Source organism: Aquila chrysaetos, chromosome 3, assembly GCF_900496995.4.
Source record: "Aquila chrysaetos chrysaetos chromosome 3, bAquChr1.4, whole genome shotgun sequence".
Lineage (NCBI taxonomy): Eukaryota > Metazoa > Chordata > Aves > Accipitriformes > Accipitridae > Aquila > Aquila chrysaetos.
Window position 1 is genome coordinate 10834213 of NC_044006.1, and position 26277 is coordinate 10860489.

General features: G+C 40.4%; 1 protein-coding gene across 14 annotated transcripts in view; it reads right to left on the bottom strand.

The window, feature by feature from the left end:
• EYA2 (EYA transcriptional coactivator and phosphatase 2) overlaps positions 1-26277 on the bottom strand; it is a 105476-nt gene that overhangs the window by 41555 nt on the left and 37644 nt on the right. For 9 of the 14 annotated variants that reach the window (XM_030010093.1, XM_030010092.1, XM_030010095.1 and 6 more), the window contains 4 exons: positions 19559-19680; positions 14363-14411; positions 13603-13745; positions 10594-10710 (listed from right to left, as the gene is read on the bottom strand). In XM_030010093.1, the coding sequence (XP_029865953.1) occupies positions 10594-10710; positions 13603-13745; positions 14363-14411; positions 19559-19670 (421 nt within the window). In that variant the 5' untranslated portion in view covers positions 19671-19680. Of the gene's footprint in view, positions 1-10593; positions 10711-13602; positions 13746-14362; positions 14434-19558; positions 19681-26277 lie in introns of those variants that run through there. The other 5 variants (XM_030010088.2, XM_030010101.1, XM_030010102.1 and 2 more) reach the window with 5 other exon arrangements.

Below are 26277 nucleotides of genomic sequence, written 5' to 3' on the forward strand. Positions count from 1 at the left end.
TTGCAGTGCTTTAGCTCTCTGACAAGCTAATGTTTCCTGCAGTAAATATTGCCTTCTCCAAGCTGCTACTTTTTTAGTGAGAGGTTAAGCACTCATCAAAATTACCTCCCACCAGCTATACTCCAGTGCCTTGTAAGATTCCAAATCCTACAACATCTGCCTGCATTTATTGGGCAAGAAAACTCATAAAATGTTGCATGGCTGTCAGCTGTGGAGGTATTTCAAGACTATCTGACCTGTTAAAGGAGAAGAAAAACTCAACCCATATGTACTTTGCAGCATATTGCTCAACTGTTTGCCATTAGGCGTAATGAACTGTTCCCCAAAACCAGTCTTGTATTTCTGTCTGGAAGAGCTCAGACAGTATAGGGAAGAGCACACTATATTAACCTAGATGAAAAGCATGATTCTACAATGTTATAGCACTTGACATCAGCAGTGTCTATTAAAGGACATTGTTCCCAGAAGGATATGAACACCTCCTGCAGATAATACTCTCAGATACGCAACCCATTTAAAATACGTCCATTTGTCTGCCACTACAATCCCATTCAGTCCTGCTAGCCTGACCAGGTGTCTGAGGGCACTATGAATGGTGATATAAAACACATTTCATGGTACAGTTTTTCTGAGTCAAAGCTCTTCCCCTGCTGCCTGCTTCTGGGAGTACTCAACCCACAGAGCCTCAAAGAGCTTTAATAAGTGATGACCGGAGCAGTTTTAAGGGCCTGGCTTTTACTATCCTTTTGAGCCTGGTCACCTGTATAGCTCAATCCAGCTCAACAATGGTGTTGAAAGTGCTGGGATGGTTTATATTTACTCTCAGGATTTGAACCATGGGAAAGCAATTAAATTTTATTATATTTTGAGAAAGTGTTCCTTTTAACCACTCCTATGAAATGATGCTGCAGCTATAGAAGGAAATCACACTGGATTGTCTTTAAAAACAAATCACAAGGAAATGTTTTGGGCCAGAAAGTGAACATCCTTACAACAATTACTTTATTTGGGTGCCTCCATGGACACCAAAGATTAAAGATTCCTCCAGCTGCGGTTTCATCCTGGACACAATCCTCCACGGACAGATAACAAGACATGATAAAGGAAAGCTGGATTTGCCACCTCCTGTGCTGTTTAGTGGCTACGAGATTCCAGTCCCCAGGTCAGCATTTAAATCTAACTAGCCCTATAACATCTGCTGTCATGCACTTGGGGATAAAAATCTGGCCTGTGAGCATAGCCACATATTTAGCAATTCCCTTCCCCTTGAGCAAGGCGGAAAAGAAAAGAGCGAGCTGGGCAGCGTGTCTCCACTCTCTGACCCATTACCTCAGATCATGGTAACTCTCAACTGAATGCTCTAGAGCCAGGCGTTTGCCCCAAGGCTTTTCCAGCCCCTCTATGCACTGCTTTGGTACTGCAGTGCCTCCAGGAAAAAACCCACAACAGTGGCAGACAGTGGATGCTCAGAGAAAAGTGTAAGAAACAGGACAAAAGCAGAGTGATCTTTGCCCTGGTATTGCCTTGCCAGCGTCAATTAATCTGCCAGTTACAGACTTTCTAAGCCAAGTTTATATCCTTCTCTTTTTATCTTTGATAACTGTCAATGGGCTCTTCTTCAGACAGTGCACGTATTCTTATAGTTCTAGAGGTCACCGTATTGTAGTGAAGAAGTTTCAGTGTTTAAACCCTGCCAATATAAATAGAAAGTGCATCCAAATTACATATAAAAAGGCCCCTGCAAGAGCATTCTCCAATGCCAGCACAGCAGTTAAGAAACTCCTGAGTTGTACAGCCTGTGCTAACTGAAGCAGGGTCAGACCTTATTTGTCCACAAACACCATCACAGTCTTTGATCGTATGGCTGCATTCTATTTTTTCCACAAGAGCATTACCTCACACAGTGCCTGGAAATGAGATACAACAGAAAGCGGTACCAATATTGCACCAGCATAATGAATCTGATGTTTCCTAACTTTCAAGTGCTTGACTATGCAGGTATGATGTTTCTTGATATAGATTTTTATATGTAATTTTACACTAACTCTTCTATTGCCTTCTAGATATTTTCAAGAAAACATTATTAGGCATACTAAATCAATTATTCAGTGAAGCTTCTACAACATTTTAGCATATTCTATGCCAACTGCACTATAAGCTGAATAATCAAGGCCAACTTAGTAATTTCCCAAGCTGTTACCTTCCTATGGTTTTGGGGTTTCTTTTTTACATCCTACAAAAGTGATGAAAATAAAATCCACAAACAGGAGCCTCTTTGACATCCACACATCTCTGTGACTGTTTTCTATGCTTATTTTGCTCATTAACCCATGTTTTGAGTATTCTATCTGACCTCCACAAATGCTCCCAAGATAGCCAAGCAGCAGGTTAGGGAAACGTCAGTCCTTTCTTCTCTGTTGGCTCTCACATACCACACACAAACTGTATTTTCTTTATCCAGTCCCTTCACTATTGTCCCCCTACCTTATTGCTTCTCTCTCACTCATGACTGTCATGCCTGCTTCCATCTCCCCGAAGCCAGCCTCTGCAAGCCTGATGACAGTCAGTCAAACAAAACTCTCAAGCTTCCTCCCACACTGCTGTTCACACTGAGGAAAGAGTTCCTCCTAAGTATTTGCAAAACTAATGTTTCAAAATACTAATTTTCCACAATTCCTCCAAAACTTCTGACATTGGGTAGGAGGCCAAGATGCTCAAGTTATTGCTTCTAATGCAGATTAGTATTATTATTCTTCCTTTATACTTCTCCTAACTCCTTATCTACCCTAATCCATGAGCAAGGCTCATAGTTGCAGCAATAACGTACAAACAGCATCACTACCACCACTGGGCAACACTCACACATTTTGTTTCAGTGTGAGCACCCAGGTGGCCAGCTAAACTTTATAGATATCAAGTCTGATCTTTTGTACAGGACAACCACAGAATTTTATCCAACGCTTCCTGCAGTGGACCAATGACTTGTCTCACACTCAAATATATACTTCTAAAACTACCTGTAGTAGTTCTAAAGCAGAGATTTGGACAGACACTCTGAAACACAGGAAACAAGCTAGAAGAACGAAGCCTCATGAAGGGCAAGTCAGCTCTTCACAGCAGGCAGCTAGGTGTGGGCAGAGCTCTCCTCCACACATCCCTCTGGTGAAACCTCCTCTTGAGCACCTCCGCAGACGCAAGATACCTTAAAGTAAATGCTGTGCCTCAGAGAAGACTCCTGGGTTTGGCTGTATCACCATCATCTCTACAATTAATATCATTTTGCCATTACTTCTGAGTTTCCATGGGTGCTATTCAGCCATGAGAACCTGTGTCCCCACTCAACCTTTACACCTTACAACAAAGCCTGGTGTTCCTCAGGGAAAAGACATTGCCAATAAACCCCTGATGAGCCTGGACAGAGCAGAAGTTACAGATGATTGGTCAGCCCATTTCTCTCTTACAAACACACACTTGCTCCCTTAGCTTCAGGACCATCCACCCTGGTGTCTACTCCTTCCAACAGCATATCCTCTTCCCAAGTCCCTCCTTGTTTAATAATGACCAAGGAATGAGTTCTGAATGGAACCTCAAAAAAGCAGTAAATGGAAAATGGAAAAGTTAGAGCAGGGCTTTCTCCTTGGGTAGCAGTAGCACAGATCCTCGCAGCTTACAGTGCATCACTGTCAACACCTTTGCCTCTCCCCTTGACTTCCGTCTCCTGTAAGATAGCTCGTTTTTAAGATAGCTCGTTTTAAAACAAAGTAAATGTAGCATGGTCAGCCCCTGGTGTTTAAAAATCTTTGAAAGGGAGACTGTGCTGTTATCCTGAAGAACCTTGTATTTACACTGTAAAAAGTGAGGTCTGACCCCTCCTGAAGAGAGGCCTCTCCCTGCTGAACTCACTATGGAGTGGAGCACAGCTTTACAGCCACAGTTTTAGACTGCAACTAATGCAAACCAGCTGTGAAGCAGAAGCTTTTGAAAGAGACTACTCATTTTCTACTGAGGTTTTAATTTTATGAATCTAAGGCATCTGAGTGACAGTTTGCTGAGAACATGCTCTCGCTCTCCTTTATTTTCTGGGACTTCAGATGGATTCACTATCTGTATGCCGAACTGTGATCCACATTTCTCAAGTGCAGATTGAAATTTCCTTTTCTCACACATTTCATCACTAAGTACTTAAAGAATCAAGCTTAAAATTAAACATGCCACTTCCTTTGCAAATTCATGCATGCAGAGCTAACTATTCATGCCAAATAGATATTTATGGCCTCATATTAAATATGTAACACACAAACTGGCACACAATTGCAAGAAATTCAGGCAGCTCTTGGAAAAAAATTTGTCTAGATTATCCAGATATTAAAAAGAGCCAAAATGTTTCCAGCACAAGGAAACATTTCAATTTATTAAATACTCTGATTCATAAGCAATTCATTCCACAAACATAAGCAACACATGTAATTAGTCCACTTGAAATCAGCATTGCACAAAAGAAATGCTGCTTTCTATTCATTCATTATTTGACAGCTGATCAGAATGGACTCTACAAAGAAAACAAATGCTCAGCAGTAGCAAAGAATTTCACTGCGTAGGTCTTTGGCCCCAAATTTATGTCTGTAACGAAATCAATACTGCTTTGCAATTCCTTGGCAAAGGAAAGTTATCCCAGTTACATAACTGAATTTTCCTTTGTAATGTAAAAAGTATTTTGTGGGTAGATAGATCTGGATATTAAAAAAAAAAAAGTGGTCAAATCTTTTCCTGCCCAACAACAGTATCCCCAGTGGTCTTTGGCCACAGTTTTAACTGTTGTGCAATCTCATAGTTTCATACCAGCTGTCATTTTAGCAATAATAACTGAAGAGCAAGGCATTGTCTAGGAATTAATGACAAGCTGAGAAGAGATGGCCTGAAGTGCAATAAAGGGCTAACACATGCTCACGCAACCACAGGAAATGCTCTGTAAGCTGGCTGTTATTGCTCTCTCTGCATAGCTGATGGTTTTCTGTTAGCTAATGTGCTGGCACAGTTTTCTCTTTGTATTTTACATAGCTCATTAAATGATAAGTTTCTTATATTCCAAAGATTTCTCCCCCACCCTCAGCAACAACAAGCAGTTTCCTCAACTGCCAGTTAAGATGGTAAGCTCTTTGGGGCAGAAGTTGAATATAATCTTTGTGTCTTATGTTCAATTTCTATCATTGAATAATAATTTTACCAAAAGTCTGAAGAAATCACTGAACTGCTAATTGTCAGAAAACGTAAACTTAGAAAAATGTGTGCTAAAAAGCACAATATACTTCTAAAATCTTGCCTAGGATGTTGTTTGGGGATTTAGTGCTGTAATCGTACACTTACATGAGGATTGATTAAGAAATGGCATAGTCCTTGAAGCAACATTTATTTACCAGCATTACAAATTTATCACTTTAAAGACAAAAATCTAATGCAAGCTGTTACCTCCTCTTCCAATTCATGACTCTAAAACTGAGTGGCAACCCCAGATTGGCCACAAGCATATTTCAAATATCTTCGCTTCATTATGAAACAAATTAATTTTGTAAATACAATAATGACATGAAACAAAAGTGTATACAGCCCTGGTTAAAAAGAAAATGTCACTCCTTCAGAGTAAATAAGTGAATACCAGATTTCAGTCTATTTGAACGTTACTCAAAGTCTGACGATATACTATCATAGCCATTGTTACATGGCAATTAAAATAATTATTTCAATCTATAGTACCTTTGTGATATAGTTTCATGTCATTTTTATGAGCTATGGAACTTGCCAATCTCATCTTTTATATCTATATATGTGTGTGACATATTGCATTAGCCATTTGGCTTATAAACCCTCCCACACTTAATTTATTTTCATGCTAGGGAAGCATGAAAATAGATTTCCCCTTCTGGCTGGCTGTAAAATAGGTTTTTTTCTTTACTACTTAATGACCAAAAGAATGTTCTACCCTCATTCTTGCTTTTTAGTGGATTCTGTTCTCGCTCAAGACCAGGATACAGTTGATAACTGGAGTCAAAGATGAAAAGCTGAATGCTACCCCATTACACCTGCATTGTCTGTGTTTGTAGTGACAACAAACAGCCTTAAGAGAGAGCAGACTTTGGCTTCAGAAGTACCATGTTACTGACAATAGCCATCAGGGAGGTGAGGCTGCAACCTGAAACGTGTATCCCAGCCAGAGTTAGTGCTGGTACCAAAGAAACAGGAGAGGAAACAAACCAGCACCAACTATGTTGGCACTTACTGAAGGAGAACATTTGTCCTAGAGCCCTGTGAGACAACGTATTTGTCACTTCGGTCATTTATTCCTTGGTGATTGGAGTAACACACCTACAATGGGTACCTATTTGCTGGCTGGACCGTGTAACTCATAAATGAGGGGACAGTGAGGAGGAATCACATAGGCTGCACAGTCTGCTCAAGATTCACAGTCTGACCACCCACACCCTCCTGCAGATGACTTCACTACGTTGCTCTGGAAGCTGGTTCTCAATGGAGGCAAACAATACCAAAGTTATTTCACTTAAGTAGCTAAGCTACTACCATCTTACAATACTTGCAGTGAATAGCTTAAGAAAATAATTTTTTCCTCACACTTTAAAATACAAAACTGAGCAGCACACACTCCTGGAGATACCTTTCCTTGCTGATCCCCTGCATGTCACCCTCTTCAAGATCCCTCTTTCAGCATGGTGCAATAAACATTTTGTCCTTGAAGTGGGGGTTAAGAGCTTGACTCTTAAAGTCCCCCTGAAATTTGATTTTATAAAAATATTTAAATAAAAATTTGTCCTTTTCAGCTGGTGTAGCCCATCACCCAGAGTACTTGCCTGGGTCAGCAACGGGATGACCAAAAGGACTGAAGTGAACTTGGTAAATGTCTCAATGGTCCTGGAGCTGGGTGGCATGGAGAGTTGCTTGCTTGCATTAGGGAGACAGAGCGATCATCTCCCCACCCCCAAGTGCTGTGGCGTGGGAAAGCACTGAGCACACATTCCTCGGTAGCAGTCAGCACAGGAAGGCTCCTGGCTTCTCACTCAAACCTTTCACTAGCACTCAGCAAGGTAAATAAACCATAGGGTCGGGGATCTTCAGACTGTTCCTCTAATGAGCAAGGAGAAGCGTGGAAATATTTGTTTACAACAGGAAGACACATTTACTCCTGCTCCCTTTGCCTTGGAGTAAGCACCTGCCACTTGCAGAAACTGTTTTCCTCTGTTTTCTTTTGCATTAAAGGCTTAGTGAGCTGGCTGAAATGATCTTTCTGGCATAAAAATCTGAAAAGAAGTGATTTCACCTAATACCATAGCATCGCCCTAGGGAACATTACCTCAAAGCACTTTGGGCACATTCATGCTCATACACATATGCATTAAGTTCCTCCCAGCCTGTTTTGGTACAATACATGGCTGTGTCACTATTGTTTGCACGTGTAACATTTTCAAGTGCTGATGCACAAAATTTGCTTGTCTAAATCTCTTCATTGAACAAAGGGGCCATCTTAAAACCTTCAATCCCAAGTAAGTCAAGAGTTTGGCTTCTCAAACAGCTCAGCTAACACAAAGCACATGTGGAAGCTGTGTTCTGGGGAAACAAAAAATTACAGAAACCTAGACAGGAATAATACACTGATCTTCCAAGGCAGCAAAAGAAAACGCCAGTAATTTGTCAACAGTGGTGTTAAATCCATCAGTATCTAATCATATAGCAATTAGTCAGGACGCAGCATGATTGTTATTGCTCCAGGAGAGCACAGACCCGGCACTTCAGCCTATCAATGAAGCTGTGATGCTCCAGTACCTACAACTGCTGGTAACTGCAAGCCACAGTTTTACTAAAAAGAGAGGACTTGCACTGCTGACAGCGTAACACAATCTCAAGACAAGATTGGTATGTTCAAGGAGCAAAATAAAAGCCAAAAACTGAACTCCTGTTAGGAGTGGGACAGGTGAAACTTGTAGGAGTCAAGGTGACAAAAAAACCACCTTAGGCTATGGGGTTTTTTTATTTTTTTGTGTCACATTCAACCCAGTTGTCACCAGCATATCCCATGAGGCATTCAAGCCACAAAAACCACCTTAGTGTTAGGGATATGTGCTCTGACAAAACTAGCACGTGAAGTCTCAGCAGAGGGTCATCTTTCAGTATTCAGCTTTCTTAAATAACTTCTACAATAAAACGGATTTTACCTTGTTTCCCAGTTTTCATAACTGTTTAGGATTTTATTTGCTCTTAGACTTAAAATCGAAGTGGATGTGTCTGTCCACCTTTCACACTCAGGGTTGAGCACAATCGAGAGAATTGACAGAAACAGCTTTGCAAGGGGGATAGCTAAGTGTAATAACACAAAAGGGCATTTTGCCTAGAGGTTTTAAAAAAGACCCCCAACAATATCAAAAAGCAAAGTGAGAGACTTGATCACTCTCCCCTTCTATGGCTTCTACAAAAACTTGGGAAAGCCATGCAATTCCTCTTTGGTTTTCCAACCCTTGGAAGATCTCTGAGGGAAGGACAATGCCAAGGCAGAGCTTTGTCCTCGTGTGCATTCCCCTTCCCTTCAGCGAAGTCAGTCCCCTTGGAGTGACTTTTTTCCTCCAGTGAAACAGCCTCTCAGAGAGCTCATGCGTCTGTGGTACAGAAGGACTAGCACTGCTGCCGGGAGGGCTGCTGCAGTTGTACCTGAGCTGCTTTTTAAACTAGCAAGTCTGGATATGTATAGCCACAGCAGGAAAGGGTGCAGCACGTTTAGCCTGCATGGCTGATGGGCTTCCTGACTCTTCCCATTCACAAGCACCTAAATTGGACAATTTTAAACTACTTGAGCTATGTTCATTTGTGCTACTGTCACATCTTTGACAGTAATGAAGATATTTGCTAAGAAACAGCAAGAATATTTGCATTTTGATCTCTTGGAAATGTTTTTTCTTAACGCTTGGCTCAGTTCACACACTCATGGCAATTCATGCTTAATGCAAGGCACTTTCAAATGCAGGTGTGCTGAGGTTTAGCAGAAGACAAAATCTAATCTTTACTTTTTACTAGTCAAGTTCAATACAAATACCAAAGTGGACTCAGAACATGAGGCCTACAGGTGAGGAATGAAACTGCACTCCCAGGGGACTCAAGGTAAAGGCACAGAGATAGAGTGATATTTTAAGGACATTATCTGTTTCTCAGAATATACTCATTATTCTTATATGTAAAATGACTGATCAAGCTGAAATGGTTATGTTATGGTTCCTCTCATCTGCTATTGTTTTGTTAGAATTTATCATCATTCTTTGCAGGATTGCATGGCCAGGTGTTTTTAAATTCAGATTACAAAGAGTACATCCAAATTTCAGTACTCCTCCTCCAACTCATGCTTAATGACTCAGCAAGTCCCAGGAAAATAAATAAATACACATCAACATAATTCACAAAGATCAGGAACAGTACACACTGAAGGAAAAAGCATACGGAATACCAGCCAAATAATGAAAACCTGCCATATGCAGTTCAGGTTTCTGACCAACAGCACCAAAATGCTCAAAGAAATCAAATACCATGCTAGAAATCGGCTAAAGGGAATCACAAATGAAATTCCACCATTTTCATTTAATTTACACTTCTTGGCAATTCAGATTTAAACCCTTTCATAACTTTCTTGGAGTTGGTAAGTCAACATTCCATCTCCTGAAAGTTGGTGTTTCATACAGCCTCTCAAATGGAATGACCAGAAAGGAACTTGAAGTTTTATTTTTAGACATAAAAGTACATTCCTGGTTGTACAATGAAATAAAGTGTTATAAAGCTACAAGCACAACGCACTGTCTTTGAAGCCTTAAGGGAATCCAATTCATTATTTTATAATCAATTATTATTCTGACAACAATAAAACAGTTATTGTAAACTTACTAAATCCTAGCCCAGTAACCCTGAGGAAAAAACAGCTGGTTTCAGCTCTGCTCTTCTGAACCTTACCTCTGTAGTCTGCAGGTAATTAATGATGTTGGTACTTTGGGATTTAAAACAGGCAGATGTATCTTAGCAGGTATCAGTTATGTCTTAACAGTAAAAAAAATTTTTTAGTATCAAGGTATCAGCTTTTAAAAAAAAAAAAAAATAGTGGAGAGAATATACAGCAGTTTAACCTCAGAGCAGTTTGTTCAGGACAGCATAGGGCAGAAGCATAATACTAACAGTACTATTTGTACAAAGTGTAAAACCACCTTTGTTTTGCTTCCACTCAGAATCTAGGAATTCAAACTAACACAACCACCCCAGGTACACAGTCACAAAATTAATAAAAAAAAAGAAAACACAGTTTCTGCAGAAAGGCAAAACTTATATTGATCATACGTGAAGCTTTGCTAGGGTATACTAGTGCTAAATCTAGTACCTCAGCCAGAAATTAATGCCTTGATGAGCAAAACAGATCTACGAAGACTTACCTCTTTCCCTATCCTGACTGCCTATACCTAAGCTTTTCATTGTAATTGCAAAAGAAGAATTGTTCTAATATGGAGGTATAGGATTCTGACTTCTCACAGCACATCCTGCAAGGCACCAAGCTGTACTCACCATGCATCTGGTACGTGTACGGTGCTTGTCCAGCAGCTGGGGTACTGAAGCTGGATCCATAGCTAAGAAACCCACTCTGTCCTGGGGAATGGCTCAGGCTTTCCTCTGTTTTAATGCCTTTGGGGAATATAGAAGGAACCAAGAGCAGAACATGAGTGTTTGTCATATGAAGGTATAAAAAAAAAACAAGTTTAGGAATTAACAATTTTTCAGGTAGATTTTAACCCAATAAACTCTTTTTTCCCTATGGTTTTGGGTTTTTTTTAAATTATTTGCATTACCCAACCAGGTCTAATAACCAATAATAGAGTCAAGTAAATTCATCATAAATAATACTTGAGTCAGCTACATCCTGTATCCATACCTGAATGAACTTTTGCTAAGGTGGATAAACAACAATGACTAATACTGTTTTCAAAACAATTTCTGAACAAATAGTTTTGGTCTAGAATTCAACAAACTCATTGGCTCATGAACTTTCTGAACAGTTATCAGATGCAAGCAATGATTAACAAAGCAACAGGACCTTCAGCGAAATAACCTCAAGGCTTCTGTTCTCAACAGAGTTATCTTTTACTTGCATTATATTTTCAGCTTTGGTAGCAAAATATTTATTGGCAAGTCATACAGGAGGGTTATCATCTATTCAGTTAGATATAACATACAGTTCAGGAACAACAGGTAAGCCCTGAAGCCACAAAAATCTTTTCATTACTAAAATCAGTCAATTAAACTGACAATTTACAGGGGGAAAAGCAATAGCTGAATTAAACATTGCAAGATGAAACCTTTGCTGGTAGTGAAAGGGGTTGATATTTTATTCTGAGATGCTGCCGAGATCATACAGCTGTATTATTAAAACAAACAGCTGAAAGGTGCGTCTTATTATGAAGCCTTTGGGCGTGATCCTTCCCCTCCTTTGCATGCCTATTTGCACAAAACAAAAAATGGCCATTGGACACATGCTGAGTGCTGGGACTAAACAAAGACCCTGTTGATGTTCTGGACTTGGATTTACACACTTCCCAGGCTGTTGTCATCTTTTAGCACTTGTAAGCAAACTTGCCAAAAGACAGGTTGAATTCACGTGCCTTTCACCAAACACACTGTTTTCTGGCTTAATGACTCTTAAAAGCAACAAGTGTGCATTTGCTCAGGTTGGGAATAAGTTCTCCCAGATAATGTTTTCTCTAATAAAAATCACTTCTTTTAGCTTTAGGTGAGAATAGCTGCAATGCAATTTGAGTACAAGTTAGCAACAAGATGACAATGCTGCATTGTGAAACGCAGGAAGTTTATTTGGACAGTGAATGAACATGTGTTGGTGCAAGCGTCCGGCTCCATTTCTGCTGGGGAAGTGAAGGTATTTGCAAGTGTGTGCAGAGAAGCCGCTTTTCATAACATCTCATGCTTTTCAATTACATCAGCACTCTGCATGTGAGCATTCAACCTACCCCAGCTACAATTAATCTTCAGCGAATGGGCCTTTTTGGAAGTCTCAAAATTGTTGTCAGACAGCGAAATAACTTAGCACCAAATTAATTTCCACACAATGTTCTGTTTTGTCTAGAAACTGGCCGAGTTTTATTTTTGTGCCTAAAAACAATACTGCTTCATTGTTCTTGGTTGTCAGCCAGGTGGAGCTTTTCATATGCTGTGCTGAGTATCTTAGAGCGGGTATGTGGGCTGGGGGAGGGAAATCACTACTCAAGGATGCTAAGAGGTCATCCGCAGGATTTATAAGCAGCATATGGGCCTGACACATGTATGCCCTAAAGACTCTAGGCAGTAGCAAATGGCTCTACTTTCACCTGCTCTAACAGGACAACTGTTCAGTTTGCCTTGGAAATCAGCCAGCTGATGCAAACACACAAGTAGCTTCAGGAAAGGGTCTCAAAACATTCCTCTCATCATCCTCGTAGAGCTTTGGCTCTGCCAAGCCCACTTCCCTGGCCTTCCAGACCATTGCACGGAATTTCCCTTCAGTAAAAGCCTTGTCAATAGCTGTATAAAAGCTTCTTGTTGGGAAGAGATACTGTATTTGCCAAGCAAACAAAGGTGTTTAAAAGCACAAGAGAAAACAGGAGCGGAAACAGAACCATGAACCCCTTTTAATGCTGCAAGGCTCAGCACTCACAGAATCAGCTGGGAATAAGGAGCCCAAAGCTTTCTGTTAAAGAGCTGTACCTAGGCAAGAGCAATATCTCTTTGGTCTTTAGGAGTGGAAAGAACTTCCCAGCTCCCTCAAGAGCTCAGTATTTCCATGCAGAGCTTGAGGACACTCTTAACACTTGGTTTACCAGGCATTCCTCTGTCAGGAGTGCTGGTTTAATTAGTGTGCTGCCTGAATCTCCCAGCTGCTCCTGCCTAGCACCATCTCCCCACAGCTGCTGGCAAGGCTGTGCAGGAAAGCAGGGAACAAAACTGACTGGGGTTGGAAAACTGTAGGTTAGCACCTACAGCTAACAACTGTCCATTTAAATACAAACCATCTTCCAGAACCAAAGTAGTCTGTATCATTTCACCCATGCTTTATTCTGCTCTGTATCTTGGTTCTTCTGTAATAATATACAAAAGGTTTTTCTTAAAGTAGCTTGTATCATTGAAACTCCAAAAAGAATCAAGGAAGGCAAAGTGTAGTTTACCCAAATATCATATTTACAGCAAGAGATTTTGTCTTGGCAGCGAGTCATAGGAACACTCATCAGCTACTACTCCTAAGTGGCACATCCTACTGAACCTGAGTTTCTCATGCTGTCTCATATCCTACTACTGACTGGCTCCAAACTTACCTAGTTTGTAAGATCATAACCCAGGATATCAAGAGCTGATAGATAGTTCAAAGTAATCCTAACATTTTTAACCAAGTCAGATTTTCCTCTAAGCCTAAGAAGAGAACATTGCCAAGACAGAAATAACCTTTCATTCTAAAATGTAAGACTTCAAATATATTTTTCTACGAGCAAGAGGACAATGTCCTCAAAGGTAACATGACATCAGAGTACTCACTGTAGGAGGGTATGCCATAGGGCTGCCCCGGAGGAGGATAGGCAGTGTATGCAGCAGCCTGCTGGATTCCCGTGCTGTACTGAGTCTGTCCGTATGTTGCCATTGTTGGGAAAGATGGGATTGTCACTATATGGGGATAATGTCTATTCAGAACAAGAAAACAGAAGGTCTAAGGCAATAGTTACTGTACCTGATCTTCTAGAGCACATGTAGAACACTTCTACACATTTTGATAAAATAACAAAGTATGATGGTGAATATTTTGGGAACTCAGAACTGACTAGACTGGGACAAAAGTTTGTTTCAGTATACAGCTCCTGATATGAGCTATTAGATTAAGCTACCTAAATGCATGGGAACTTTAAACTGTGCAAAATATGCACAAGTTAAAAAAATAAAATAAAATCAACACTCTGATTTTTTCATGTTTCATTTTGAGTTTACCAAAGAAGCGAGTGTCATGGGAAACCTCTGACATTTCAACATATTCCTCTGTGGTCACTCATAAACACAACAGTATTCGAACTGATAGGTTTGGTTTATCCATGGGTATGAAAGCACAATGCACAGTACCTCAAACCTTCTTTCACTCCATATCTAACAAGATTAAGAACCAGTTACTTCATTGGGCCAGAGATGTGCAGGGGAACAGGTGGATGGGCTTAAGGCGAATGCTTTTTAAGGTGACAGAAGACTGCACAAAATGGCTGTTCAGCAAAACACAGTTTTTTAAATTACAGCACTTGGCACGAGCACTCACTTTCTGGAGTACAGATGGAGAGGACACTGTGGTGCTGCTTTGCTGCTGCCTGGAAAACAAAATTGAAGTATCTTAGATTTTCATCACGTTCTGTTCTATGGCCAAGCTGATACCACTGTTTTTACCGCTGCTGGGTTGAGAAAAATATACAGGAATTAGAAGACTTTGTTCTTAGCCATTCTCCACAAACTGAAGTAGGTAAGAAAGTTATTCTCCACTTAACAACAAATATAGATTTAGTTTTTAACTGAGGGTGATACTGATTGATTGAGCTACCAGTTTCTTCTTCTCATGGGACTGATATCAATCATGAAGCTGGGCTCTGGTGGGATGACTCATATGCTAAAGGCTATAAAAGCAACTACTATGATTACTGAAGTGATTTAAGCTCACTGCACTTTTTGCCCTTTTGCTTTTTTTGGTACTCTCCTAGACCATGACTCACTTTCTTTAATGTTCATTAAAATATATCAAATCAAAATAAATATTAAAAATACAACATTGTAAATCCCCTTACTATTGAATTTTTTAACTATAACCTACCTTATTGACCTGCCAGCAACCAAACTATTAAACCAGTAGAAAATGTATCACTCAGGTTACGTGCAGGATGCCTTCCAATGTACCAAACAGTTGTGTCCTGCATCACTACCAAAGAAATGCGTGCCACCATCTTTATTTAGAGATAAGATTTAGGTTTAATTAATTAAATTTCAAAAAATCCAAAAACCTGCAAGTTGCCTGCAAGTTGTACTGAAAACATCATACCTAAATGCCACCATTAATATTATGCAGGTTGCCTCCATAAGGCCATCCAAATTTTGCTTCTCAGTTCCTGGCTGGAGCTGTTAGATGTTATTACAGTACTATAAATGCCAAAACACCCTCACAATCATCAATAATGACATTAAGCACAACAGATTCAGCCTCTCTATCTGCTTGCTGCATCAATGAAGACACCAGACTAATTGCACGCAGCTTCTCCATGCAGGGAGAACATCACGTTGTCCGCTAATGGCAGCACCACCACCCTCCACACTGGCTGCTGGCATCTGTAGTGTAATTTGCTACAGGGGAGAGGAAATATCACCCAATCTCACGCAGAATATGATCTCAACTGCAGGTGCACATGCTGGGTGGAAAGGGAGATTCCTACAGTGTCCCTGATGCCTGCACATTGCTACCGCCAGGCAGGACACATCTGCAGTGCTGTCCCATGCGTCAACAGGGATGTACCCGCAATGCTGTAGACAGATTATCTTCAGTATGAAGTTGTCCAAAACAGCACCACTTCATTTATCCAGCCGTTTGTAAGTTGGTGAATTAAACATTTAAACCATGTTTTATTTAATGAATTATGCAAGTACATATAAGGTCTAAATATATGCAGATAGTCCTATGGGTTTGAGTAACTTGTTATGCCATAAACATGGAGAGAATGTCCAAAAAGATCTGACATGCTCACATATGAAATGTTCATTCTTCCTGATTTAACTCTTGTTTGAAATTGTTCCTTCCTACACAACCCTTTTTCACAACGTTTTACATGGCTTTATCATTTTACATTATAACATGGAGATTACACCAAAGTATTTTTAAAAACCACAGCCATTTAATCTGATAACTTTTTAAAATAAATTTCATTAAAAAATGCATTTGTATCTTTGTTCACTTGTTTATGGAAAAACCCCCATGGAGGTGCACGAGTTCTAACTAAAAATATTAATTACTAGGTATGATTCTTTTTTTTAGAATGTTAATTTTTATAACGTTTGCTGTATATAAAAATAATAATAATGAAATTCTAAAATTCCTAGGAAATGTAATACTAAGCCTAAAAAGACTGAGCTGAATTTCCTAGGAAATAAAAACATTCGATTAAAAGATGGAAACATCTAAACCACACACTTTCTTCAAAAAGGAGGCCCTTTTTTCACAAACTTGGAAATCTTGAGAGATAACTTTATTCAAAATAAATAAATAAAAATAATAATATCCATGTACTCCTTTCTCTCTTCTCCAGGATAATTGCAATTGTTTAATAGGAACTACACATGAGGTTAGAATAGATTTAAAAAATGTGAAAATAAAGGTGTCTGTTCTTAGGTGTTTACTGAACTCTTTTCTGAATCTGAGAGCAAACAGCCTTTTTTTAGTAATGTTCCCGAGCCTCTCGGCTCTCTCCCCAGAAACCTGCCACCCAGCCAAGTGCCTGCAAGCTGACTGTGACCGCTTTCTTGCCCCATACTTACCTTTAAGAGTGTCCCAACTGTTCCATGTGCAATATCAGAGCAGTGCCACTGCAGCATTGTTGCTTTAGGGAAGGTGGCTCTGGTAACAAAGGCACTGATGATTGGGAGGAACAGGTTTCAGAGCAAGCTGGCCACGACTGCATCGACACTGCTGCTTATTATTAAGAGAAAAACCCATCTTGGGTACATCTATCTGTGCAGCAACAGATCCCAAGAGCCATCTGTCCACAAGCCTATGCACTGGACTCTAATATCTTTCTTAGCATCATGCTGAACACCTGTTCCACCCCCTTCCTCTCGTCTCTGGGTATGAAGAAGAAACAGAACAAACTCACCCAAATAGAGCCACTGTGATCAAACACACTTTCATCACCCACTCTTCGCTCTTTGTCCTCCAAAGTGCTTTCCTGTGCCATATCCCTCTCATTGCACCCTCCTCCACAGCAAATTTAAGGCTTATGCCCTTTTTGATCCCACCTCTCCTAAGTTTTCCCCCAGTTCTGCCAGAGCTTTCCCTCTGGCTGAGTATATCCCCAAAACACTGCAGAAGGCAAATATCACAGCTACGACCCCCTTGGTCCTCTTCCAGGGTCCCCTGCAGACACTAGCTGCTCTGTGCACTGATCAGTTTGCAAAGGACGGCTCAGGCAGGAGGAGAGTGTGCCGGGGAGGGACTGTGAAACCTATACAGCCCTAATTGCCAACAGAATCACTCTAATCGCTGACAGAAACAAAACCATAAGGACTCCTTCTTCACGCTCTTACAACCCCAAAACACCTTAGAAAAGTAAAACCCACCAGCAACCCTACCTTAGTTCCTCTACCTATAAAATGTGGGTAGCAGTAACCTATTTCCCAAGCAACAGGCAGAGAGGTTTAGTTTAAAAAAATAAAAATTAAAAATTTAAATATTGACAAAGGATAGTGTTATACAAATGTACATATTAATTTACACATACAGATATAAAGATTGTTTTTAAATCCGAAGCTGGGCTTACCTGACTCACCTTCAAACTCACTATGAAAAATTTGCTTTGACTTACCTGAAAGAAAACAGTTTAGAAAATTAGATTTTTAGATTGTGAAAACAAAAAATATACCATTTCTGTCACACTGTTCCTCATTACCAAACAGAATTGCATTGAAGAAATACATTTTTTTTAGTTTTAATTCATTTAATTCATAATGCCTTTACATTTGAAAAACAGCAAAACAGACAGTTTGAGCATAAGCTTAATTTCTTTTCTATTTGAAAAATATTACATCTTCAAATTTTTTATTTTTGAAAGAGGTAAGTACAGAGTAAATACATTTGCCAAGAATGCCAAGTGGGAGTTTACTGTGTGTGAATATGCAATATGCCACTGTCATTGCCAAAAAAAGGCAAGTTATACCTACACGTGTTTCTACCCAAAAGTGTAGGACTACACGCAAAATGTGCAATTATATCAGTATAATTTTCAAGTGCACATCTCATGATAAGCACCCATGAGCCAGACATCTACGTGGACATTTACTGAAGTAAGCATTGCAACTAGACTTGCTAAAATTAAAGCTCTATGTGTAATACAGAGCATACATTTGGTGCATTTATTGCATTAAAAACTCTGGCAGTCTGAGACTTGATAAACACACAAGTATTTTCCTGTTCTTCAAATTAACAAGAAGTATTTTCAAGAGAAAGAGCATAATCTTGGTAGCATAGGGGATCATTCTGTAGAAAAATAACCCTAGTATTTCTATAAGAAACACATCAACATGAGCTGTCACTAGCAAACTGGTGTCCGACAGTACAACTGCTATGTTGGCTCTTATTTATATCCCATATAACAAATACTTCCTGCACCAAGAAGTTTACAAAATGTTTTTTTAAAAAATCATTTCTAGCTCTAATCTTTTCTGCAAACACATACATTTAAAAGGATGTTTCCTTTAGATTGTTATTCCTTTGACTGCTCTTGTAAATAGGCAGTCATGATGTATGTGATTTAATCACGCAATTTCTAATGCCTTAGCAAACATGCAAGCAAAACATCTCCTTGGCTTCTAAGAGCTTATAAATGAAGGGTTAAACACACTACTAAAACATAATAGCCAATGCCTTTTCCTAACTCCCCTCTTAACAGGAAGGCTGACAGATCCTGACCGCAGCAAACAATAGCTGGGATTGTACTAGCAAGAACTAGTTCAGCTGCATCACTTGCCAATAATTTTTTTAGCAGATTTAACATTCTTCTGTTTCCTTCACTTGAAGAGTATGATGAGGGGGGAAGGAGGAAGAGAAGAGCAGATAAATTTCCATCAGAGCCTCAACCACTGAAAGAATTTGTCCTTGGTACCTGCCAAATGTGAAACTTCAGACCAGAGGCCAGCAGGGCTAACCATTTGGAGACGATAGCAATGATCTCAGAGCAATGCAAACTGGGGCACAGAGCTGCTTTGGCAAAATGTTTTCTGGCTGCATGATATGTTGTTGGGCCTGGGAGCCCCCACACTCCCCACTCCAACAGCAGCAGCACAGCCACCGAAGCCCAAGGCTCATGTTCACACCACCACTGAGGCTCTAGTGGGGTCCAAACAGAAACTACCAGCTCTACGCAAAATATGTTTTATAACTGCAGTTATGCCAGTGGAGCAAACATATACATGCATGTGTGCATATGTATGCACCTACTATACACAGACATATATCTACATATAAAACATTTCAATTCCATTTGCATTCAAAACATTGTTGAACTAAAGGATTCAGCCACAACTGGAGTGTCTACAAAAAAAACTCCAAAATCTCAGTTGCTCATTATACTGTAGAACTAATTGTCAGAAGCAGAGGCCTTGCAAGTGGCCAGTTCTCTTTGGTTACATATATATATATATATATATATATACACATACACACACACATTATGTTAAAGCCAGTAAACAGTAAGCAAAAGAGGCAGCCTACCTTCTATGTCATCTGGAGCCGTGGCATAAATGTTAGAAAGGTTAAGCTTCAGTCTGTCAGGGCACTCTCTATTTACAGTCAGGCTGGGTGATATCACTAGATCTAGCATTTCCTTATACCTGAAGGAAAACAAAGGAAAAATATAATTTATTCATTAATTATGCATGCTTACTAATGATTCAATTTTTTTTCCCTAAGAGTATAAATATTAAAGCTGATTACCTAAACCCAGGCTTCATATAAATTCCACATAATAACATTCACTAAAGTTTTCATCAAAGGGAAATGCTGAATTAAAATGCAGTACTTGCTCCCTTGGAGATTACACCCATCTGATTAATGCCTTCCCTTTCTTCCCTGATTTTGCCATACGAAAACTAAATTTCCTGATCTCTCATATGCCATCAGAGCTGGAATGTACACATCAGTGTCCAGTGAGGCTCCAGAACAGACTACTAAGGGCTGAAAATGAAGTTGAGGGCAGTTAACAGCATTATCTAGTCTTACAAGATAATAAGGTTAGTACTGGTGATAGGATCAGTTTTCCAGGGGACACCTAAACCAGGCACCTAACTACAATGTCCTGACCATTAGGTGGCAGTGATACAAGGACAGTCCCTTTCACCTAAACAACCTCATCTGATTTAACCAAATATTTCAAATGAACAATATATAGGACTTGGATCTCCAAAGAAAAAAGTAATTGTGTGTGTGTGCGCACATGACCTACACTATAATGAAAACTTACAAACTCTGCATTACACAGTTTGGAAAAGAGAGTGACTAAATCATTATTTCAGACCCTATGCACAACATGAATAGGTCTATTCATCTAAATACCACCATTTTCAATATACATGTCTAGCTCCAGCTATACACCTTTTCAGAAGCAGGCTCCAAAGACACTTGCTTGAAAAAGAGCTGCTTGCTTCCTGTGGGAGTATTGGATGTTTTGGATGGGTACAAAATATGGCATTAAGTATATAGATTTGAGTACCTATGTTTGCAAGTTTGGGTAAAGACAATGGGGTAAGTATAGTAAGGAAACTGTGTTACATTACATATTTGCACAATGTCTTTTATGCAAGGCAGGTTTCTTGGACAGCTTTACCCCCATGATGTTCTGCCCTCATGCAACCAATGCATGCAGCTGGAACTGTGAAGAACCCACTGGACAACGAATATCTGAAGCTAAATTTGTCAATTAATTGTATTTATTTTTTTAAAATACACACAATGCCATGGAAACCTATTTGAATTTTCTAACACTACACCAATGTATTTTGCAGCTTTTGGTTCAAGTCCAGAACAAATGTTGAAAAGAGGACTCAAAGATGCTATGCCCTTCTTTGTTTCCTGCAGCCACATAAGAGTACATCCTTATTTCAGTCTCCCAGAGGCTGCTGGGGGGAATTAGGGCTATTAGGGAAAAGCGTAACTGTGCTCTCGGACAGAGCAGGGCCCCAGCAAGAGCAGATAGGATAGAGGGCATATGGTGGTGAGTGGATCCAAGGCACCTGGCTGCAGCCTGCATGGGCTCCCCTTTCCACTTAGCACTGAACACGCTACCTGCAAAGGCACCTGGCACACCCCTGCTCTCAGGCTGGGACCTATGTGAGCTGGACTATAAAGGTAGCAGATGGCACGGCTGCAACAGGCCGGTAGCAATCCATAGCACACCTAAAACATCACGAAGTTCAAGACAACAGCACATAATCCTGAAATCTTGACACTGGGCTTCTGCAATACTAATCTATGTACTTCTGGGAGAAGCAAAGAGGTTTGTTTTGATTTTCTGTTTGAATACCACTGTATGACTTTACCAGCTTTGAGAAACAGAGAACAATAAACCACATACTTTCTACCTGAACCTCTCCAATCACTTTTACAAAGCCTGCAAGTCCCCGTGAGGAAGGCTGAGCATTGTTATGAACAGGCACAAACCAGATGAAGTATTTTACCTGTAACTGAACAGCAAAGACCAAAGCTGAGCTCATTTTCACTTTCCCCACCTAACAGCTGGGAAGGCACTCTGCCCAAGCAAAACAAGCATCCATCCTCTGTGAATTTGCAGAACTGCCAAAAATGGGTATGAAGAGGCATAACCATGTACAATGCCCACAGCCCTAGTCCTCCTTTCTCCAAATGGGATCTGGGCTCCTCTTGTCTGCCTCCCCTGGAAATCCATGGGGGCATATGCATTTTCACCTCAAAGTCCAGAGGTTGGTGCAGGCTTCCTGATTATGTGCCATGAAGGAAACCTTAAGTCAGCAGTGAATGACCAATGGGGTAGAAATACAGTACTCTGAATCCAACACTTGCGACATCCATGCTCCCTCACTGCTGTGTGTTATAGATTTGTTAAGAAAACAAGACTAGCATAAGAATCAGTGTTGCTTTGCAGCTGGAGGATCTTTGTTGCTAGTGGGCCTCAAAGGGCTCCACCTTCAGATGTGTCTCTGTAAGACGAGCACAACTGCCTCCCCTTCCCTGCCTCAGACACAGACACTAAAGCACAGCAAGACAGAAGTAAAAATGCAGGTGCACAGGGGCCACCATTTGTGCCCACAACCAGTGTCCATGCTACCAACTACATGGAAATGCAACAAGGAGTCAGATTTGTACAAGGATACAAAAAATAGTCCCTAGCTGTAAAAATTCCTCCCTAAGTGACTCAGTCTAATGCCAGAGCCAAAATGGCAATCCAGGACTCCTGACCTAACCCTAAACAAAACACAGCCCATGAGAAACTGTACTTAGTCCTAATAGCACTCAAGGAAGCTATGCTCCAAACTGGTACCTGCAGACACAGGCTTTTACTGAAGCATATGTGCAGCTTCTTCACAGGCAGTCTCAGGCATGGGGGAGGCAGGCAGATGCCTCGCAGCCACAGACCATCAGACAGTAAGGGATGGTCATGGCCCTTCTGCACACTTTGCTTATGCCAGAGGAAAAACAGATTCTTCTCCTGAAACGGCTATCTCACTTTTTCGCTAGCACAGCCAGGCTGCCACAGAGAAAGGGATCAGGAAGATTTTTGTGGTGCTTACTTCTCAGTGGGGAGGAACCAAGTCTCTCCTACAAGCAACTATGGCTCCTAAGGCTCTCTTAAAAGCAGCAAGCTGGGCAGGGGCTCTTTTCCCAGAGGAATTACTTTATTTGGATCCATTGGCACCCAATTAAATTTTGTTTGCGTGGCTGAGAAAGCAGGGTTCAGTTTTATACCAGGTTTTCCTTTCCACTGTAAGCAACATCCGATTTTTTTCCCCTTATTTGCTTGATGCTATACCTGAATTGAGGAAAAGCACTGCTGTCCCAGATCCTGTCAAGCTGGGGATGTTCTACATTGTTTCTCAGATAACACATGCCCTTCAGCATAATCCAAAACCCCATCATTCATGACACTGCCCAGACTGTTGCCAAATGAATGGGAACAGATGTTTAAAGGGAAATGATCTTTTATGATGATTAATGCATTTAATTACATCATTGTTCAGAGATTTCATTAGCTACTCTCTGACTGATGATTTTTCTACTGGTTTTGATCTGTCCACTTTCGTATTCACAAAGTCACATCTCACTTCCCTGTATTTGTTCTATAACATTTTCCTGCTTTTTTTTCAGCTTCCATTTTTCTTTAGAGTATGTATTAGTTGCATGTACAAACAGGTAACTTTTCACAGAAATGCCTGTCTGGCTGTGCATGTCACGTATGTGTTTGCATTGTTAGTGGCTTTGCCTGTTTTGCACGCACCATTTACCAATTTGTTAATGTGCATTTCTCACTTATGTACTTCCTCACAGAGTTTCTGAAATTCCAGTTTTAACAATGGCCATCTACAGAAAGTCTTCAGTAAAATAATGGAACTGGGATGGTATTTAACTCAGTAAATGACATGCTGGAGAGCAACTGATGAAAATATCAGATCTTTGTTTGCTTGCTTTTTTAGACCAAAAACATTTTCTGGCTTAAGTAATGTACAGTAAATCGGTAATAAAGTTTGCTGAATATGAGCTTTTATCAAAACCAGTGATGGCGGCATCTAGCATGTTGGGCTGACAGACATCTGGAAGAGCTTTTGACTTCTATAATTAAGAAGAAACTTGTGTGAATTTGGTGCTCAGCTTTTCCATTAGAATCTCCTACTCAAAACCCAATATTTTGCCCTGAAAGTTGGCCTGCAAAATCTCTGCCAAGAACAGAAACTTTTCTCTTTACTAATGTTTAGGAAGGAAAAAAGAAAAATAAAAATCTTTTTTAGTCATTCTGAAGCTAGGAAGGCCAAATTATACATTTTAAGGTTTCAAATTTTTGATCGAGGTGTCGGGGTAACCTACAGATCACATTTTCTTTTACAATGATGTCTTGAAGGCAGTGATTCCAGACCCCAACACAAAATACTCAAACGTGTGCTGAAGATCAAAGTACTGAGAGTTCCCATCTCTCTCCAGCAAAGTACTCAAAGACGGGTGTAAGTGCAATGCCAAAGCAGGTCCCAGTGTGTGGACTGAGTCAGCAAGGTGCTCTGGATACTGATGATAATGATAACTTGATGAATAATATTTTGAAAGGATGAAACAGGAAACCACTATGGCATTGTGGGCAGATGCAACCACAGCACAGCTCTGCTCAGCACAGCTGAAATGCCAGAAGGCACTAGCAAGAGATGAAGGAGACTCCTTCCAAAGCTTGGATCTCTGCTGCTCAGGCATAATTTAAAGCATCTCTCAGTCTGCTCTAACTTGTTTTTAACATCCTCCCACAACACACTAAAGGCATCACCTCAGGACCATGGGCATTTCCATCCCCGCTATGGAGGCAGTGGACTTGTTCCTAGTGGTCTGCATATTTCACTCGTCTCTACTCCATTTCTGGGGTGAGAAGATAGTATTCTGGCTTCAGTATGTACAAGTATATGAAGAGGAACAAATGTTCAAAAGAGCACTTCCAGGGCATTTTCAGTAAATAAAACACCTGGGTAATAAGTAGTACCAGGTTAAACTCAATGGCCAAGTGATTAAGAGATTTCAGAGGGAATGTGTGCAAGGAACAGCAGAGCATTTGCCCTGTAATAACAGCAGTCTGTAGGAGGGTATTTGAGCAACAGGAGGTTGATGGTACAGTTCAGAAAGGACATACCGGAGTAAAAGACAGTGTGTGTGTGGGGGGGAAGCTGGCGAGGTTGTGGAAAAAATAAAGAGCATGAGCTCTCCATCTGCCATCAGGGGAGGAACTGATGAGTTAGGAGCCCTGCAGAATGAAGCAGGTGAGAAACCAAAGACAGGACTCCTACCCTTAGGAAAAACCTGCCAGATCCTACAATGGGAAAGACAAAATACTTTAAGGGAGTAAGAAATTGCAAAGAAAGTTTGTACATGAGGGGAGAGGCAAATCAAGAAATGACTCTCCATGCAACAACCCCATGCAATGATCTTCTCAAGAATTTTTACTCATATCTGGCTAGAGGCCAAATACAAGCTTAAACCACTAGATCTTCCTAAACATATGCATATGCCAACACAGAGCCCTAGGCAGGAGTGGTACAGGCCAAGTCCTCCGCTTTTAGCTTTGCTGGGAAGGAGAGGAATAGAGACAGAGATTGCAGCCTAATTGTAAGAGTAACATGCTTCCATGACTTTATCTGGTTTTAATTACTTGATCAATTGCTTTCACCTTTTTTCTCCTCAAAAAATGGTGCAGATTACTCAGTAGAAATCTGCAACTTTATGACTCCAGTACTACTCATCATAAAAAAAGAAGACAGTCTGATTCCCCGCTTCATTTCAGAAGTGACTAAAAGGTAATTGCAAAAAAAGTGTGAAGATTGCTTTCTCAATCTCTGATTTGAAGAAAACAAACAAACAAACAAAAAACCCCCAATCCTAAAAAGTTTGTTGTTCCTTCATTCCTAGAAAATACAAGATCTGTTGTTATTTTTCTCCACATGGGTAAAATTTTCAAAAGCACCTGCTATGTCTCACTGTCATTGGGAATTAAGACTTCTACTGTTTTAACCCCTTGGGAAGCACGGTATCTTAGCCAGCTTTGCCAGGACTAACTGATTGCAAAATTATGCTCCCCATTTTACTCCACTCCTGCACAAAAAAAGGAATCATTCATAAGCAGGGAAAACGCTATTATCTTGCAGCCACCTTCCAGGTGGTATAATAATAGGGAATCTCCCGTACTGAAGATTTTGGCTACTTCTACCCACACATTTCAAAAGCAGAGGAAAATAATTTCATTTCCTCTGTCAGTACATTCCTCCTCGCACTGTTAGGACATTTTATCTCCATCTATAATAGATCCTTTGTTCCTTCCATTTCAAGAACTCAAAAATGCTTCAGCAGGTTAAAACCACAGTGCTATTTTCTCTTTTATAATGAATCTTAGCTCATCCACATGTACATCTGATAGATGTACGCAGGAAAGGCCTGAACAGGCATAAAGTTAAACCTGAGCTGGCATAAATGCTCATGTACAAGACTGACTGTACAGCCTCGATGACAAGATATCCTTTCAAGGTGACCTGCAGGGCAGCATGCCTCAGGCTGTTTATATTCCTGAGAGCTGCCTTTTGCTGATGTAATCAGACAATAAAAGCAGCAGTGCTTGTCTGGATTTATCATTGCCCAGCCCATTCCAGACACAAAAGTAAGAGGACTTATAGTAGTATGGCTTGTAGCACAGCACCTGGGGGTGGGGGTACATAGTT